Source organism: Musa acuminata, chromosome BXJ1-8 (genome assembly GCF_036884655.1).
Source record: "Musa acuminata AAA Group cultivar baxijiao chromosome BXJ1-8, Cavendish_Baxijiao_AAA, whole genome shotgun sequence".
NCBI lineage: Eukaryota > Viridiplantae > Streptophyta > Magnoliopsida > Zingiberales > Musaceae > Musa > Musa acuminata.
Window position 1 is genome coordinate 44,282,009 of NC_088334.1, and position 18,943 is coordinate 44,300,951.

Below are 18,943 nucleotides of genomic sequence, written 5' to 3' on the forward strand. Positions count from 1 at the left end.
GGGAACCCGACCCTCTCCTTTATCTTAGGTGTAGAGGTCGAATAACCTGATCCCCTCCTCCGCCCAAGATACAGTGTTTGGGAAACATGCCCCTCTCATCGCCTGTAGTCATCTCGATTCATGGAGGTGAGGAAATCCGACCCTCTCCTTTGCTCAAGCTGTGGTGGTAAAAAAAACTAACCCTCTCTTTCACCTGAGGTGGGGAGGTCGAGAAACCCACCCCCCCTCCTCTGCTTGAGGCGTGGAGGTTGGAAAACTCGATCCCCTCCTCCCCTCAAGATGCGATGGTCAGGAAACCTGACCCTCACCTTTGCTAGAGGTATGAAGGTTTGGAAACTCGACCCTCTCTTTGCCCATAGTGATCACTGAGGTGTGGAGGTCGAAGAACCCAATCTTGTCCTCTGCCCAAGTTGTGACAATCGACAAACTTGACTTAGTCGAGAAGAGACGTGGAGGTTGGGAAACTCTATCTTGTCCAACCAAGATGTGTCCCTCAACAATACAAGGGGTAAGTCAACGATGGATCACCACTAATAGCGCCTGCAACCCTCCACACTTGAAAGAGAGTCAAGTTCACATCAGTAGGGATTGATCGTTTACTAATGAGGGCCTGTCAGCAAGAAGTGATCCCTTACCGAGGGACGAGGGTCATTAATTTAAGACGTCGATGCCCCTCAACCATGTTAGCATTCGCTTAACGTGCGAAATTGAAAAACCAATCAAAGAGACATAAGCTTGATGTGCCAAACATACTAGATGTCATACTTCGGATCCCTCTTGTGAGAGCCCCGAAGTATACCTTAGGGGGGACGAATGATATAGAGTACATCGCTAGTCAATTGTCCTCCGACACGTGATCGTCATGTGGTGTCCAGGATGGAAGGAGAAGACATATGCCATCCTCTACTTATCTATTTATGTGGATAAGGGTCTAAGGCAAGTAGTTTTGGGTTATTCTCTTTTATCGCTCGTGTGGATAAAAGGTCAATGAGAGATTATCGGAGATAGTCAGAGGCTATCTCTTTATAGAATATTCTATAAAATATTTAATTCCTTTATGACTAGATATAAAAGCTCATATTCAATATAATAAAAAGGGGAGGTTATCTTTTTTATCACTCTCGTTCACGCTCGTATATATATCGAGTTATTAACTTGGGTGCCTGAGTGATCATGTTAGGAAACATTTCTGAATCTCGATCTTCGTATAGAAGGCACATTGGGAGCTTGACATTTTTATTTTAGAGGCACGTCAGATAATCCGGTATATACGGGTTCGGATTACGTCAAATTGACCAGGATGTCAATAACTTATTCTTGTAATAAATAAAATTTTAATAATTTTTTAAACTTAATTAAACATATAATTTTTTTTACTGAGCTAAATGACACTAACTCGTAATAGTTGAGAGTTTTAATTTTATTGTTGTATTAGTAGTATTTATTTTTTATTAGATAATAAATTAACTAAATTAAATCTATTATTTATATTTTAGGAATATAATATGATAAGTAAAATCAGTAGGGATAAATTTGAAAATAACTGTTTTGAAAGGAATATATATATAGGTATATGCTTGGTTGATTTCTGCACCCAAAATTGCCCCCTGATCCGGTCAGTTCCCCTTCCCTCTGCACTACACTCTCTCTAGAAGCGAAGAGCGGAGGAGATAGGAAAGTTGCCCTCTCGTCCAATCTCGCGCTTCGTTCCCGCAAACCCTAATTGTAGATCTGGTGGCGAACGACGGCGGAGATGCTTTCAGTGCTCCCCGCCGCCACGCCCGCCGTAGTCTGTCACTTCTTGTCTGGAGAGCCGCTCGTGCCCTTCTTGCAACCCTAACCCTCGTCCTTTGAGGCTTGATTGAATAAGGTTAGGGTTAGATTATTTTTGCTTGGTATTGGTCGTGGAGATGGAGGAGAGGTTGTAGACATAGGTTCGAGGCCAGAGTTTGAGACGCCGCCGCCGGAGGACGCGGAGATGGCGGCGGCTGCGACAGAGGCGGAGGGAGAGGAGGTGGCGAAGCTCCACCTGCCTGCTGAAATCGATTGGGAGATGCTGGACAAGTCGCGCTTCTTCGTCCTCGGCGCTGCCCTCTTCTCCGCCGTCTCCGCCGCTCTCTACCCGGCGGTCGTCCTCAAAACCCGCCTCCAGGTCTGTCACCCCGCGCCACCCTCCGCCTGCGCCGCCGCGGCCGCCATCCTCCGCAGGGAGGGCCTCCTTGGCTTTTACCGTGGCTTCGCCACGTCCCTCGCCGGCACCGTCCCCGCCCGCACCCTCTACATGGCCGCCCTGGAGGTCACCAAAAGCACCGTTGGCACCGCCACCATCCAGTTAGGCGTCTCCGAGACCACTGCCTCCGCTGTGGCCAGCGCGGTCGCCGGACTGAGCGCCGCCGTCGCAGCACAGGTTGTATGGACCCCCATCGATGTCATCAGCCAGCGGCTGATGGTCCAAGGCCATCACCGACTCACTAGTAAGTACCTCGGTGGGATAGACGCATTCCGGAAGATCGTCGCAAGCGACGGAATTCGCGGGCTTTACAGAGGGTTCGGCATGTCTATATTGACATACGCCCCCTCAAATGCTGTTTGGTGGGCTTCCTATTCGCTGTCCCAAAAGCTAATTTGGAGTGGAATTGGGTACTATCTTTGTCGTCTACGATTTGGCTTTGAAGAGCAAGAGTATGGAAATAGCAGCGGCGGTGCTGTGAAGCCTGAGTACAGGACAGTGGTGGTAGTGCAGGGGCTAAGCGCTGCAATGGCAGGTGGTGCGGCCGCGCTAGTGACAATGCCTCTGGACACGATTAAGACGAGGATACAGGTGATGGAAGGTGGGAAGGAGGGACCGATGACCATAGGTCGAACAGTAAGGAGCCTTATAAGGGAGGGAGGGTGGAGCGCATGTTACCGAGGCTTAGGGCCAAGGTGGGCTTCAATGTCGATGTCTGCAACCACCATGATTACCACGTATGAGTTCCTGAAGCGTCTGTCCACAAAGAAGCAGGAGGGCTTCGATATATGATAATAAATATAATATGAATAACTGGTTTTCCTTCTTTCTGTGTGTAGGTTATTTTGGTTGGTTCTTTTTTTATCCCTTCAAAGAAAATAGGATACAAATCTTTGTTAAGATAGTGCTTTTGAGTTTCGGAGTAGTTTCATTCAAATGCATTCCAATCCATGGGTTCTGTGTTCTGAGGTTTTTTTTCTCTTGCAGACTTCAATATTTGATTGTGAAATTTGGGTTGCATGACTGACTGAGATATTGAAGGCTTTGTTTTGAGATGGTGTCTGGCCTTTCTTTGAAGTATTGTATTTGACATTTTCTGGTTTCAGAATGACAAGAAATGCCAACTATCAGCATAATTTAGGGCTTCATTTTCCATATCTTTATTCATTGACCTCCTTCCTTTTGCACTTTCTGTTTGCTCATAGTATTATGGAATTCTTTAGCTAATATCAATGTTGGCTTTTCTTATGTCAAGTTGCAAAATGTTTTGTAGATTGGTGACAAAAGAAACTGTTTGTTCTATTCTTTTTAACCCAAGCATGAAAATAATCAATTCCCATGGATTCAGTTTGCATCATAATGGGTCCCTTTTCATTTCCCAAGAACTATATTGGGACAATTCTGACTTCAACCATCATCATTGGATGATTTTGGAACACTATAGGTTTGGTCACTTCAGCCACATAATAGTTTAGGCAATACTCATGACTACAATTTAGTCTTCCTTCATCTTTGATCTGAACAGTACTTGTCGGCAGACTCAATCAAAGACATAGGCTTGACCTCCATTTTACTGTGTGTGGATCGGTTCTTAGAGCAATTTGATGAAGTCTGGAGACTGACATATACTCAAATCAAATAATCAAAGGTTCTTGAGAGTCTCCATTATATCTAGGGAAGATCAATGTCATGAAGTAGAAGAACCAAGGTGTCTATGCATCAAAGTTGGAAACTTGTCCAGCAATATTTGTATTTTTTTCATCACTAGTTTTAGCGACAGTTTTATAAGATATTTTGGAGTCCAACCAGAGTTAAATTAATGTCCAAAGGCCCTAAAATGGTACATCATATGTTAGGGTCCCTTTTCTTCTTTTTTTTCTCTAAACTTGTATTTGGGAGATTTTAGAGTTATCTTCAGATAATTTCATAGGGTGATGGGATTTACTATCTTCCCTTTGCATAGAAAAAACCAAGTCTCTGTTTAATAGTGCAAAATCATTCAATTGTCATCAGCAGTGGATTATTATTTTCTCATGAATGTGTGAGTTTTTTCATCAGCAGCCTTAATGCCATAGTTCGGAGACAGTTTGGTAAGTGTGATATTTGATCTGCATACCTTTTGTTTCCATAAGGTCATCAATGTCAATTTATCTTGGCATAGTATATAATAATTGCTATTCTACTATCACGAGAAATTTGTTGCAGTGGTAGTGACGGAATTATAGACCAAGTAAAAAATTACCCTTCCTAAAATTTGACTTTAGATTTCTCTAGACTGATGTTAATTCAAGGATTTTTAAGCCAAGTTATTAAGATAATCTCTGCAGCGCCAGACCTGATATGCGAGTAGAGAAATTGGAAGAAGAAAGAATATTTTGGTGAAAAGGTGGAATTAGCTAAGCACAGGAAGTTGATATTAATGAATGGATTCCTTATAAACATTTAATAAGCTAGTCAATTGGTGTGATCGGTCATTAAAATTGTTTCCTTTTTTATCTTTTATTTTTTGGTTTTGTCTGCAATATGCTGACATGTGAGCTATTGTTGATGAAGAACATGATGCACTGATACTAATCTAATACAGGACAGGCGCATTGAGGGAACAAAGAACATGTATTTCTTTATTCGGGGATATGATAGCCGTGGAGTTAAAAGGGGGAAGATAATAGATGTGAAATAAGTAAGAAATGATGAATGTCTGACCGGTTTAGAGCGCCCGGGCGCGGTCCACGCACGCGGCTGAGCCTAATCGCTACGTGCTCAGGGCGAGCGTCTGAACCAAATCAGCCTTTGTTCGAACCGTCTCCGAGCCATTCTAACGACAAGGTGGGCTAAACTAAACCAAATCAAGCCCGATCTAAACCCAACTTCCCCCTCCCCCAACCCCTGTGACGCCATGGAAGGGACTTCTTTCCCGTGGAAGGTGCCCGGTGACGATTGTCCTTCCTTTGCGTGAAAGGCGGCTGTCGATTATAAGTCGGCCCTCCTCCCTCCTACCCTCTCGGTGTTGCTCTCCCTGTGCCTCCCCGCCGACGCCCCTCTCCCGTGCTCAGCCCCCCTTCTCTCTCTCTCTCTCTCTCTCTTTTTCTCTCTCTTTCTCTCTCTCCCAAGCAGAGGGAGATAGAGCACTCAGGCCGCCTCCTCCTCCCCCCGCTCCTCCCCCCGACAGCCCCCTTTCTCTATCTCCCAGCCGCGAGATCGCCGTGAATTTGCCATCTAGGGTAAGATCTCTCTTCCTGGTTCCTCTCCTTTCACTCACCTGGTCTCCATCGTTTCCATCAACAAAGTTGTGTGGTTCAGATTATAAGAGCGTTGTGACTGATGTTGCGTATTCCAGGGGTTCTGAGGTCTTTGGAGAGGAGGAGAAGACGATGGGGACGAGAGAAGTATACGAGGAGAAGCTCCGGAGAGGCAATCTACACCATGACCCCACGATTAATCCTGGCTTAGGCTCTGCTCGTTGCCCCCGTTGCCTCTCTCTCATAAACCCTAACTCAGTTCTGTATTTTTCCTTCTTCCTCTTGTGTTTGACTCTTTTTTTTTTCATTGAATACCGTTATTTCTTTGTAATGTGTGTTTGTCGCATTAAAATTAAATTTATTGACAGTTCATAATGTTTTTGTTTGAATTTATATTCTTTTTTCCTTGTTATTTGTGTACTTATAAGTACTTCTGAAATGTGCAGGAAAAAGAGGAATGGACCATCAACTCTGTTTTGCATGATGCAACTTTTGTGGTATAGATCTCTCTCGTTGTTGCATTTTTTGACCTGTTCGAATTTTTTTCTAAAGACCATACATATGCTGCCTTGTTCTGTTGACTTTGATTTATATCAGCTGTTATGTGTTGTGTAGGCTGGTTCAGGGGCTGGTGTGATGCTTAGTGCTGTCCATGGGATGAATATAGGTAGAGTGATATTAGCTCCCACTCTCAAAAAATTAATTGGTCCCTTGCCTTAATTGAGCTATTGAGATTGTTCTGAAAATGAGTTTTCTGGGTATTTCTGATAGGGATTCCTTTTGTTCAGAAGCATGTAAAGGGGCCCAAATGGCTGCATTTTCTTTTTGTGGTAATAAAATTTTTTTTATCAATTTTGTTGGAATTTCTATTTTTTATGAATTATTACAGGACGTCTGATATGTACTATGTATATTAGTTGATTGATATCTGGCAATAATCTTCTCGATACTGCCTTGTTTGTTCTCAATAAAGTGGAGGCACTAATACATATGTATATATTTATATATACATACATATATACATACATTCGATTATGCACTTTCATCTTGGTAACTACAAACTACATTGTTGATATTACCTTCAATTTGGAGCTTTTCCAAGCAACAATGCAAATGATCTGTCCTAGTAAATGCAATATGTGGTTGTAGTTTTTTTGTTTAGCCAAATACAAGTACAGTCAAACTGTTTCTAGAAGCAAAACAGATATCTTTGTCATCCTCATTTGATTGTTGTATGGTTCTTAACATGTCATGGCTTTGCAGTTAATAAAATGATCTAATAATGCAGAGTCATACATTCATGACAATGCACACTTACTATATGACATATGTTGCGATCAAAAGGAATGCTAATGGTAAGCTAAGTAACATAGATGTATGATTCTGTTTGTAACTATCTTCATGTTATAGCTATTTTCTGGAAGTATAGAACTACGCTGTTCAAGTCTTGAAGTCTCTTGGGTAGCATCCTTTGCAGTATCAGACTCATGCAATTGGTGGCCAATTCATGGTCCATAATTATATGATATCAGTCACATAGGCCTATAATAATTTTTTATTACATGTTAGTTAAATAAGTTCTTAATTAAAAATAAATACATCCATAACTCTTTTATTTTGGTGCCACCTTTATATACCTGTTAATAATTTAATTTGGCCAAGCATTATAATCATGATCTGATAGTAATATCTGTCAATGGTTTGACCAATATAGTACCAGTGTCATATAGTGTACAAACCGTCAGTAGAGGTCGAACCACTTTGAATAAAAGGGAGAGTAGTTGTACCATGCAGTGGAGGAGAGGTGGCAATGCAAAAGCGGAGCAGTGGCGAGCAGGCGAGGACACATCGATGCAGTGGCGATAGGGAGATGCAGAAACTAGACAGGAGAGAAAAAAGGATTACATTGGGTACGAGTATCGGGTGGTAGTCTCATTGCTTGGTACAACTTGGTACCAGACAGCTTACCACCTTGTAAGCTCAGTATGGTAAGCTTGTGTGGTGGTGAGCTTAATTCTTGATTGATACGAGCAATATTGCTCTGTTGCTATACTGGTCAACCATCGGACTAGAACTGGATTTGTACCGACCGATATGGCCAGTTTTTAAAACCTTGAATTTGGTTGTATATTAGCTGTACTTATTTAGTTGCTCTTCTTAATAGACTAATTGAACCACATATCTTTGATTATAGCTAATGAACTACACAGTATTTCTACCGCTATCACACCATGGTTTTCTTTTAAAATATTGCAGTTGACATTTGTTTTGAAGACATTGCTTTTTCTATCTTATTTGATTGCTTGCTCTAGTTGTGGATACTTTGAAAAAGTACCTTTTTGAAGATATGCTGTTCTGCATCATATTTCATCAATCATCTTTTCCTTCCCAGTTAGTCCTGTCACCCATAGTAGGGCCATCAACACATCAATAGACCATAAGAATTTGATCTATGTGCTGAGTTTCAGCACTTCTGAGGCACTTTAAGGATCACATTTTTGGTGCTTTAGAGTGACCTCTATGTTATAGTATAGCACTCTAAAATCTAAGTTGAAGATGATTATCTACCTATTGACTTGACAATTACAAAGTTTGTTCAGTCCTCATGTTCTCCTAAGATGCACTTTTCAAAACATTGCTGTTAGTTAGTTGGGTATATGGATCATCTATCATCTATTGGGAGATTGATCATGACAAGCTTGACTAATCATCTTTTGCATGAAAGTGGTGTCCATGAACTTGTTGCTTTTTTGGCTGTGGGAAAGACACTAACCCATTTTCATTATGGAAGTAGTATTTGCTAACATCGAGATAGTGTGATTGAAGGAATAGAAACTATCTTTTTTTATTCATCTTATTTTCTTATGACATTGCCATTTGACATTTTCTTTTTGACGCAGATTCCTCCACTGCTGTTGTATTCAGGAGCTAGTGCATCATTAGGAGGTAAAAAGCATAATATGGCCATTGTTTCTCATGCCCAACATCCTAAAGAAATTATCTTTTGCTGAATTCATGTTTCATTGTCCCTAGTGTTTTCAATATTTAGAAAGTGAATTTTGGTAGCATTTGTTCTCTCTGAAGTTGTAGCAATTTTGCCCATGAAATACAATTACTAGTCTGCAGCAGCTTAGAGTTCGTATTCATCATATGTATTGTCATAGCTGAGAAAAGCTTAGTGTTTTCAGGTGTCTAACTTGCACCGAGCACCCAACATGGAAATTACAAACCTAGCATCATGCACAGAGTACACTGATGTCAGGCACTGTCGCATTTGCCTATGGTGCTTTTGCCTGAACATTTATACTGGCATGCAGTCAAGCTGGTATTGGTCAAATCACTCTTCATATTTCATGTAGTCCACGAGGCCTAAAAGACCCTAAATCAAGTCTTTGATAGCTTAATTCAACCATATTCACATAGGAAAAAATCATAATCTAGTATAGGCAAGCCTAAACCGTAACCTAGTTGGGTTATATTGAGTTGAGTTTAGGCCGAAAATGGAGTTTATACTATTTTTTACAGTATGTATATATCCTGATTTCATAATTTTTTTTCTTATTGTGGTAGTGTTTAGAGTTCTATTTTGAGTGATAGGAGTGTTGAAACATTCTAACATAGTGTGGTTTAGGAAAGGTGTTATTTCTAAGGCTCTTATCCTTGTGATTTCCAAGTTTCAAGGGTATCCCAGGAACTCATACCCGGTTGTTCTGGCAGCTGACCGGAACTTTATATAGCATCCTTTATATCCCTGTCATTTGTATGCGTTGCTGTTGCTTCACATACAAGACATGTCACTCCAATTAAAACAGCTTATTTACCCTTTTTTATCATTGAATTGTAATAAATATACACATCATAACTGCCCAGTTTTTGGATTCTTGCGAGAAGCCCCAAAGGGTAACAATCCTTCAGCATATTAAAATATTGTAGTGGCATCAAGATAAGTCTGTTCGTAGTAACGCAGCTAAATATTGCTTTTTCTTCAATTTTCTTTTCTAGTACAAGTCATTCTAACAAAAATTTCAATTTATCCAGCTTACGTCGTTCCAAGGTTTGCTCAGCTCACTGTGACATCTTATTATGCTGCTTCAAGTGCATCACACTATGCGGTATCACGAGCCACTCGATACATCGAAGAATCCCATTCATCTCAATCTTCGAGAGATGTCTAAAATCCATACTTGGGACCATTTTGTGTTTTTTAACGTCGAAGAAACATTTCCTTTATATAGAATAGTTGGAGGAGTTTCTCTTTCTATCCTTTTCCTTCACTTTCTGAGTATAAATTTTGTTTATATTCTCTATCATTTACCTTAATTCTATTAATATGCTACCCATTTGGTGGTTCTCATCCATTAACATAGCCCAAAATACCACCACCTCCCCTACGAAAAAAAAAACGTTAAGGACATGAACATTGTCAATAGATTCTTGAACTCATTGGTGACAGCTGATACAGATGTGGTTGTGCTCAATGGACAGCCTTGCATGACAGTAACAGTAATTCCTGGTCCCAACCTCGAACCAGACCGTATCTGTCCTTACGGACAGCTTTAGGTGGCAGTAGCTATTTTGTGTAGGATAGGTTTTCCAATATTACAAAGAAGCAAGATTGTTTTTTTCCGGGGGTAAAATAGTTAATATTTTGGGTGATTAATCAAGAAAATGAGTTTTTTCCAGATGGCATCTCCCTTTTTCGTTTTATCCAAATGGTATTTTTAATTAAAAAAATATCCAAAATATTTTTTTTTCAACAGTGTTTTTTTTATTGAGATATTAAAAATGGTATAAATATTATAAAAATCCTATAAGTAATATTATATTATGTCTCTTGTTATTGTTCTTAGTGCATTATGATGTCATATTTTTAGATTTCTAGTTGGCTTGGTTGAGCTTAGGAGTTTATTATCTATGATGTTTTGAAGTAGACTTTATAGTATTTTTTATTATGATAGTAAAAATACTATAATAAGTTAGTTTTTAAATTTTATTTGGGTGACATTATTCATAAATTATAAATATTTATTTGAATCTTAGTATAGTATGATGTGTATGCTTTGATTTCATTTGAATCATTTATAGTGTTTTTAAATAAATTTTATTGGGTCAAAAATATTATAATAAAAATAAAATATTATAACCGAAGGTAAGACTTTTAAGATATAGTTTATATTTTTTTGAATTAAAGAAATTTTTTGAAAAAAAAAATCAAAAGAAGGTGTGCTGTTTGGGAAAACAAGAAAATGAGGATCTTTTGTAGTGATATCCTCCTAATCTTTTTTTTTTACCAATTCCCTTAATTTTGAATTAAAAATAAGAAATTATAGATAAACATTAATGAAATCTTCTCGAGCATTGTGCAACGCGTGGGGAAATCTGGGTGCGTGCTTCGTTTTGGCGTGACCCCGACATGGCCTGATCCAATGAGACGGGACAGCCGAGTCCCGCCCCACTAACTGCTCCGTCCTCTGTACTTCCGCATGACCGACCGTGGTAGCTGCTTCACAGCGTGCCAACCCGGATGAAGTCATGAGCCAGCTCACGACTTGGGTAGATTCCATCATTTGGTTGGGGGCTCTCACAGCCTCTTCTGCCTCACTTCTGTGGCCCGGTACAATGCATAGATCTGGGTCGCAGTGCAACCTCCTCCTCCTCCTCCTCCCCCGTCGTCTACTCCCGGAACAGTAGAAGAGTATGCGACACCGCATGCTGCTCACATCTTCCCTGATGCATAGGTCTGATGTTGTCCTTTTTTCATCATATCAATCTCTTTTTTCCTTTCACTTTCACCATAAAATTGAACGAGCTTAACCAATACAGAGTTCCTTTTAAGTTTTCTAAAGCTGTGTTTTTATATGTGCACCAAGTTGCAATTCCCAGTCCTATTAATGCTTCGAAAGAGCTCTGAGAAGAACAAGAGGGGGTTATAGGAAGAGGACTAGAATGTTTACATGGCCACGGAGAAGAGAGGGAAAAGGAAGATGAACCAGTTATAGAGAGAGAGAGAGAGAGAGAGAGAGAGAGAGAGAGAGAGAGATAGAGAGAGAGAGAGACCTCCATTGGCTAACTCAAACTTAATACCCAAGTCTTTATGTTAATTCAAATCTCATCACCAATTTGTTTCAATGTAAGGGATGTGCAAAACATGGAGACATTTGATTCTCTTCAGCGTTTGCTTCTATTTTACGTTTGAAAACTTGTAGACCGACTATTTGACATTTACAAATTTGATATATTAAATTCAATGTGTCTATAAATCATGCTTTATTTATGTGATAGTATGTTAGGAACCATTGTGATCGAAGAATTATAGATATTGGTAAATGTTTCACTTACTACAAAAGCATAAATTGCATATATTTTGGTCTCAACCTTGACTTAGTGACTTTACAGTCATAAGTTAAGTAAATTTAATCAATAATTAATCCAAATATATATTTTTTTCAAAAGAAAAGTGATCAATGTGAGATTCGAGTTTAGGATCTTACGATGATATATTAAAATCTTTATTAGCTAAGCTAGCCACCAACTTTAATCTTAAGAGATGTTCTTAAAAGAATTTTTAATTTTTTTCTATTTAGAGTGGATGTATATTAGTTATTTTTTATCATTAATTTTTCTACTTCAAATATATGGATGGATATATCATGAACAGTAGTCAAAATTGTCATCATATATATATATATATATATATATATATATATATATATATATATATATATATATATATATATATATATATATATATATATATATATATATATATGTATACTTGTGCTTATTAACCAATGTCAGCAGTTCTGTCAACGCAATACAAGAAATCCCAAAAGAAGCAGAAGAAGAGCTGTTTCCATGAACAGGAAAAGATTTTATTATATGGAACAAAGAATTAAAAGTGATGTTAATTAGCAGAGAATTGAAGTGATGGTTTGTCTCAAATATCACAACTCAGAACATGGCAGCTACATTGTTGAGGCCACCCTGAAGGCTTCCAAAACAAAGAACAAGGTCTGGTACTTGAACCATGTTGCCACAGTGTAATTGCTTTTTGAACTGCAGTTTTCCTCCAACCCAGTGCACGTCTTTGTCCCCTCTCACCATATTGCAATGAAAGAGAGAGAGAGAGAGAGAGAGAGAGAGAGAGAGAGAGAGAGAGAGAGAGGCATGTTTTAGGAATACAATGCAAGCAAGAAAGAGACAGGGTGAGCACAAGCACGTAAGGAAGAGTTCGACCCCTGTTTTGGACCACCTGTAATAATGTTCACAGGGGTCGTTTTGCGAAGGCAAGCAAGATGGCCTACCATGGTATGGACTCTCCCTTTCTCCCCTCTTTTATGAGCAGGACGCCTTTGGCACCACTCTACACACAGATAAGGATACTTCTCCTGCGTTCTTGCATTGCCCAGCAGGGCTGTTAACCTAATGAAGTACATAGTTTTGTTGGAATGTAAGCTGTGTTTTAAGAAATGCTATCTACACACATTCGAGTACTTCCTCAGCACATGTAGCATCCGTCCTCTCCTCTGCATCACTCCAAAGGGTTCGAGTGGTTCACAAGAATACTGCTACACCTTTCGCTGTGATGTATCATCTTCCCCATGTCTCTCAGTAGTAAAGGAAAGGGGACCATCTTTAAGGAATCCAACTTATTATGGCTACAACTTTCATGTGAACTTCTCTAACCTTCACCTACCAGAGTTATAGTGTCAATGGGTAGCCTCTCTCTGATGGAGAGCAATCCATTTGTTCCTACCCCCACTAACTTTTACTTGCACAACCATGTACTCATAGCTCGCTAGTATTCTGGAGGACTCCCACCTCCGAATTGAATGCTCTTCAACTTACTCATATCTTGTTTAGGTCTGTAGATGCTGATCCTACTCGATTGACCGCATTGATTTTGGTCCTAGTTGCAATCTAATCTCTCTGCTGCATCATTTTATGTTCTCTTGTAGTGATAGTCTTACTGCTGCAAGTCATGCTTCTAATAGTAGTTCTTTCTGACTTGTACAGCTTGTAGAGACTCTGCCAGAGAGTGAATGATCAGAACATATTTGTTCTGATTCTATTTCATCAATCCATTGTTCATCAGGTTTTCTTGCTTCGTATCCTTTCTTGGATCTCAGTGCTCCCATTTTATTTGGCTAAATGGAGCAGTTGATGCAGCAACATCAATCTCAAAATCAGATTAAATCACTGGACCATCAGATTAATGAGTGAGCATCCCACTGCAGAAAGGCAACAAGAACTTAAAACTGTCATTAAAAGTTCCCCCCACTAGATTGAGCTGTTACCTTGGGATGTTGCAGTGGTCCTAACTCCAAGCATGCTTTGCCTTCTACTGCCCATTATCATTCTGGGCCCTTAAGAGAGACCATCAGTCCTCTAACAACAGAGCTCTCTGCCTTGTTGCTATTGCCATCCGAGCCAAGTTGTTGTCCCCATTAACCCAGAAGATGAAGCTGATCAATACTGATTCACACACCTGACCAGGTCTCACATCATCCTCCTCCTCCTCAAGTTGTTTTATGCCCATGGTTGCAACTGAGATGCAGCATCATAAGATGCCAAATCCTTCAGACTATGTCAATGCTGAGCAATTATTAGGGTGGTCTGTAGAAGGTCTTGCAAAATGAGGTGATCACTGAACCACTTCTGATTCCTTGTGAGCTCTCTCTCTCTCTCTCTCTCTCTCTCCATTCACTTCCTCCATCAAGCAATCCCTTTCATGAGCCGTAGGAATGCGATATCCAGCCAGTGAGATTGGTCATATCAACCTGATAAGGAATGTTCAACTCCATCTGAACCTCAACTTTGTAAATAAACAAATATATTTGTTTATTTATATGTATAGTGGAGCACCAATCATATTACATGCCCCAAGATTCTCTTCCCTCCACCTCCCCTCTCCTGTTTATTGATTGCCAAACATGTGAAAGGAATTCCTATGTCCCCTCCCTCCATCTTTTCCTTGCTACTCTCCTATCGCCAACTCTTTACTTCACTTGGTGGTCCTAAGATTGGAGATCTCCCGACAGCACTATCACACCATGTCTTGAGAAGACCACCTAAGTCTTTAAGAGCTAGGTCCTATCCAATTCTGACATTGGCATGAGTGTTACATGGAGGGAACAATCACCCTCAAATTCTGGTACTGGACGCCTCTCTAGTGCTCCAACAAGTGCATCCATGGCCTCCTCCTAGTTTAAGTATCCAAAACCCTCTCGGTTACCCATTTCAATCTCCAGTCCTGCGGCTTAAGCTGGTGCAGTTCTGATCCATGGGTTGCGACAATGTACATGAAGCAGAACAATTTTAATCTCCATTCCACTCCACTCCATGCAAGAAGGCATCCTCCATGATTTCTCAAGTTGAGGTAGGCAGGACACTGGGACAACTCCAGTTCGAGGGGGTCCGGAAGACGGTCCCCCAGAGCACCTCACGCAGATCTAACGATGACTTCGCTTCAGCTAGTGTTATGTAGTGATTTGTATCCACCATGGATGGATGGATGATGATGATGACCTCAGGAGTCGGTGTCATGAGAGTTGGGCAATTTTCTTGGAGACACAACCGGGGGGGGGGGGGCGGGACAGCATAGTGGCTTTCGTTAGGACAGTGCCACCATTAATACAGAGCTGAGAGTTTGGTGCCGAGCGAGGAGCCCAAAGTTTGAGAGATGGGACAGATGGTCGGACGACAGTGATCTGTCCCTGTGGAGCAATCAAGAGGGTGAAGAAGCCGTAAGGGGGAGGAGGGTAGAAAACAGTTATTGAAGGTGGGGGATGGAGGGAATGACTACAAAATTGGTGAGACATGCAGGAATTACAGCAACTCTGCAGATAAAGAGTTCAGTCAATATTGTAGAATGCACACAAAGTCGATTTCACTTGTTGGTACTCCCACAGGAACCTTCTGACTTTTCTCAGGCCCATGCTTGCCAGTAGTAGAATGGCTCTTTCCGCTCTCCTGCATGCCGTAGAATCGTTAGCTGGACTCTTCGCTGCCCTTCTTCTTGCCAACCCCGTTGGATTTCATGAAACCAACCTTCTGTTTCCTCGTCGGGAGGACGACTCATTTCGAAGCGCACTCGACTCTGTCTCTCCTCCTTTAACTTGTTCCAACCATTCCAATCCACCTTCTTCTGGTTTCAGTGACTGCAAGTCACTTCGTCTTGCACAGAGAAGCCAATTACTGTCGTTGGGTTGACAAACACTTTTGGAGGATTCGATGAGTTCTAATTATATTCAAATTCTTTAAGAGATTAAGATTCGATATACTATTTGATTACTGATCTTTAAATTTTCCTTTTTTTTTACTTTCAAGTTCATCTCGGCCTCCCAAATAACTACGTACCGATGTTCTTCAGTTGCTTTCACGTAAAGAAACGGGGCCCAATTTTGTATCCACATATGATGAGTCGTTGCATGCATTAATAATTCCTCTTTTAACTCGGAGGCTCTCTTTGTCTTCGCAGTTCTCCTCCACAGGCGCCGTTCCATGCCATGATCATTAAACTACTATATCAGCCTAAACCCAAGTACACCAGACGGCAGGCAGAGCGGCTCAAACATCGCCTCCGGTATCACAAAACCTACTTATCGATTCCCGCAACAACGCCGGATAACTACTTCCCACTGCTACCAAACAGCAAAACTGAGCCTTTTTCGAGCTGTAAAAAGGCTACTGCTGTGTCTTGGGGAAAAGAGAAAGAGAGCAAATAAAGGGGAGAAGGTTGATGATGATGGTTGCCACATTTACCATTCCCCTGAAAACGACACCGTACCATTGGGCTTCCTTCCCTCCTCATCCATCTCCGACCCTCCGTTTCCCATCCGTCTCTCACATCTTTTCTTGCTGCTTGCAAAATCTAGGTTAAAGTGTCATTCTGAGAAAAGCAACCTACGTGACAGTTATGTGAATCCACCACGCATGTCGAGTCGTTATCAGTTACGTGACCGCTCGCCATATTGGTTTCGGTAATCGCTTCTCCTTCCTTGCCATCCTTTTTTTCCTCTCGGTGACATTGAAATCTGATAGTGCATGCTCCCACAGCAGAAGGCAATCCGATAGCTACGTAAATTGTATTGTTATTATCTTCAGATGGAAGATAGTTTAGTGCATTTATTCGACACGGACTAAGTTGGGAAACGAGGTGAATATATATATGTATATAACAGGTCCTCCTGTCAATCAATTTATTTGATCTTAAGACAAGGATTGTGTAGTCCTCCGTCACAGTCGTCCTACATGAACACCTGTAGGTGAAAAGAGAGTACGTTTCCAGTAAAAGCATGTTTAACTTACTGCAACTCGCCGTTCTAGTCCATGGTGGTGGAGATGGCCACAGCCCAGGACCACTTACAGCGCTCAGACAAAGAAGCTTACGGCCATAAAGAATCCAGTGCCACCTACCAATCCCTGTTCAAAGCACAACACACACACACACACACACACACTCAGAGATGGACAGAGAGAGAGAGAGAGAGAGAGAGAGAGAGAGAGAGATAGAGATGCATTCAACTTAGTTCATGGCGTGTACAGATGAGAAAAGAGAACACGAAGGAAGGTTGGAGGTGATGGGAGGTCAAGTTGGTAGTAGTAGTAGTAGTAGCATGCAGCAGTGAGTAACAGCAGCGGGTAGTACTTGGAAGTTGTTTGAGTAGCAAAAAGCCTCTTTAGTTTAGCATCATCCCTTGTCAGCCCTACACCAATTGCGGTCCCACCTCCATGTTTTGGTTCCCCCTCTCTTCTCTTCTCTTCTCCTCTCCATCTCTATTAACTCTCCGATGACAAATTGAACCACCACCACCACCGGAGAAGAAGCAGCACAAATCAATACTCCCTACCCTTCCCTCCTCATAGCTGCATAGTCGACCGGAGTAGGCGGCTCCGAGACGGGCGCGATGGGCGAGCAAGAGACGCACAACTTCATGAAGGTCAGCGTCGACTCCTTCTCCGAGCTGCCCTTCATCCGCCCCGGGCCAGCTCGCGAGAATGCATCCCACACGAGCCCTGCCATTCGGCTCTTCGGCATCGACTTCGCCACCGATCCAGACGCATCACAAGATGGCCCCTCCGTCGACCCTCCCTCCTCCACCACTGAGACCAGTAACACCCCGGCGGCCGCTACCACCACCACGTTGACTGACAGTGGCGAGAGCTCGAGGAAGTTCGAGTGCCACTACTGCTGCCGCAAGTTCCCCACGTCGCAAGCCCTCGGCGGGCACCAGAACGCCCACAAGCGCGAGCGCCAGCACGCCAAGCGCACCCATCTCCATTCGGCTATGGCCTCCCAACACTACCACCACCACCACCACCCCAGCTTCATCGCTGACGGTCATGTCTACGGCTACCTCGACTACCGCCATCTGAGTTCCTTCCCCTCCGCCTCCCGTTTCGACCACCCGCCCCCGACCCACTACCCTTCATGGACTAGCCACACCGGCCCGGTCACGAACCCTGCGGCTCGCTTCTACGGCGGCCTTGGTTCCGCATCTCAGCTCATAAACGGTAGCCCACTCCCGGGGCCATGGAGAATGCCGGTGCATGGCAGCACGGCAGGCTTGCAAGGGAACCATCCCCCCGCACTGCCTTCGTTCGGAGGAAGAGACGCAAGGAAGATGGCAGTGGAAGGTGCGGGTGGCGTCGGCTCTTCTTCTTCCTCCTCTTCATCTTTGGCTTCCCCAAATGAGCAAGGTGGCTTCGATTCTGGTTCCAAGAACAGTTTGAGTTTGGATTTGCATTTGTAGTTCATCAAGGATCGGATACCAAAGAGTTCGTTAATGAATTGCAATTTTCTCTTACTTATTGCCTCTCTTATCTCACAAACTCGTTTACATCTCTCAGACAGTTTACTCCGTGGGGTGCCTTTTTCTTTTATTCTGTCAGATTCACATATGGAAGTACTTACTTGGTTCCCTTTTCTTTTTTGTGAGCAGAACAAGGGCCAAAACTTGAAGATTTTCGAGTCATTGCATATACTATTTTTACCTCTCATTCTAATATTTTAGAAGCTGAGTGTTATCAACTGTTCAGTGTTTATAGCTTAGCTGAATGCAAGATATAAAGGAATAGACGCCACATATGATTGCAACACTGGTTCAGGAAGTGTCAGCTTAAACTGGCCCCATTCACCACTGAGCATTGTAACTAATATCCTGCATTGCTTAGAGTTCCTTCCTTTTATCTTTTGTGGTCTTAGATGCATCTTGTTAGGTTATCACTTTTGTTGTGCAACTGCTGTGGAGTAAACTTGCATGAGGATTGATGTATTCTTTAAGCATACTCAATATTGAAATGGTTGCTAAATGTTGTCTTTGATTCTTTTAACATGTTTAGTTTTGCCCCATTTTAAGTAGGAAAACATATTGAGTCTCACAACTGTTCTAAAAGACTGTCATGCTCTTCTTATCTTTGATCCTATTCTTCAATGCTGCACTACAATTGCATGAAAAAACATCCAGCAAAT

The 18,943-nt window shown here is 41.8% G+C and overlaps 3 protein-coding genes across 3 annotated transcripts; all 3 read left to right on the forward strand.

Moving 5' to 3' along the window:
• The first annotated feature begins 1,596 nt into the window (after window positions 1–1,596).
• LOC135588073 (uncharacterized) lies at window positions 1,597–3,209 on the forward strand. Its single transcript, XM_065080015.1, has one exon. It carries the CDS (start codon window positions 1,979–1,981, stop codon window positions 3,020–3,022), a length of 1,044 nt encoding a protein of 347 aa, XP_064936087.1. The 5' UTR covers window positions 1,597–1,978; the 3' UTR covers window positions 3,023–3,209.
• Window positions 3,210–3,517: 308 nt separating this feature from the next.
• Window positions 3,518–9,743, forward strand: LOC135588074 (uncharacterized). Its single transcript, XM_065080016.1, has 7 exons — window positions 3,518–5,451; window positions 5,568–5,727; window positions 5,916–5,966; window positions 6,085–6,136; window positions 6,241–6,299; window positions 8,370–8,415; window positions 9,508–9,743. The coding sequence occupies exons 2-7, from the start codon at window positions 5,602–5,604 to the stop codon at window positions 9,642–9,644; spliced, it is 471 nt and encodes a 156-aa protein (XP_064936088.1). The 5' UTR covers window positions 3,518–5,451; window positions 5,568–5,601; the 3' UTR covers window positions 9,645–9,743.
• A 7,219-nt stretch (window positions 9,744–16,962) lies between these two features.
• On the forward strand, window positions 16,963–18,678 carry LOC103995481 (zinc finger protein 8). Its single transcript, XM_009416077.3, has one exon. The coding sequence runs from the start codon at window positions 17,379–17,381 to the stop codon at window positions 18,222–18,224; it is 846 nt and encodes a 281-aa protein (XP_009414352.2). The 5' UTR covers window positions 16,963–17,378; the 3' UTR covers window positions 18,225–18,678.
• The last annotated feature ends 265 nt before the right edge of the window (window positions 18,679–18,943 follow it).

Excerpts from the sequence above, each read along its gene's own strand:
- LOC135588073 (XM_065080015.1), top strand. The coding sequence starts at position 1,979 with ATGGCGGCGGCTGCGACAGAGGCGGAGGGAGAGGAGGTGGCGAAGCTC.
- LOC135588074 (XM_065080016.1), top strand. The coding sequence starts at position 5,602 with ATGGGGACGAGAGAAGTATACGAGGAGAAGCTCCGGAGAGGCAATCTA. Across the intron at positions 5,728-5,915 it reads CTCTCATAAACCCTAACTCA|GAAAAAGAGGAATGGACCAT; the intron begins GTTCTGTATTTT and ends TGAAATGTGCAG. Across the intron at positions 8,416-9,507 it reads AGCTAGTGCATCATTAGGAG|CTTACGTCGTTCCAAGGTTT; the intron begins GTAAAAAGCATA and ends CAATTTATCCAG.
- LOC103995481 (XM_009416077.3), top strand. The coding sequence starts at position 17,379 with ATGGGCGAGCAAGAGACGCACAACTTCATGAAGGTCAGCGTCGACTCC.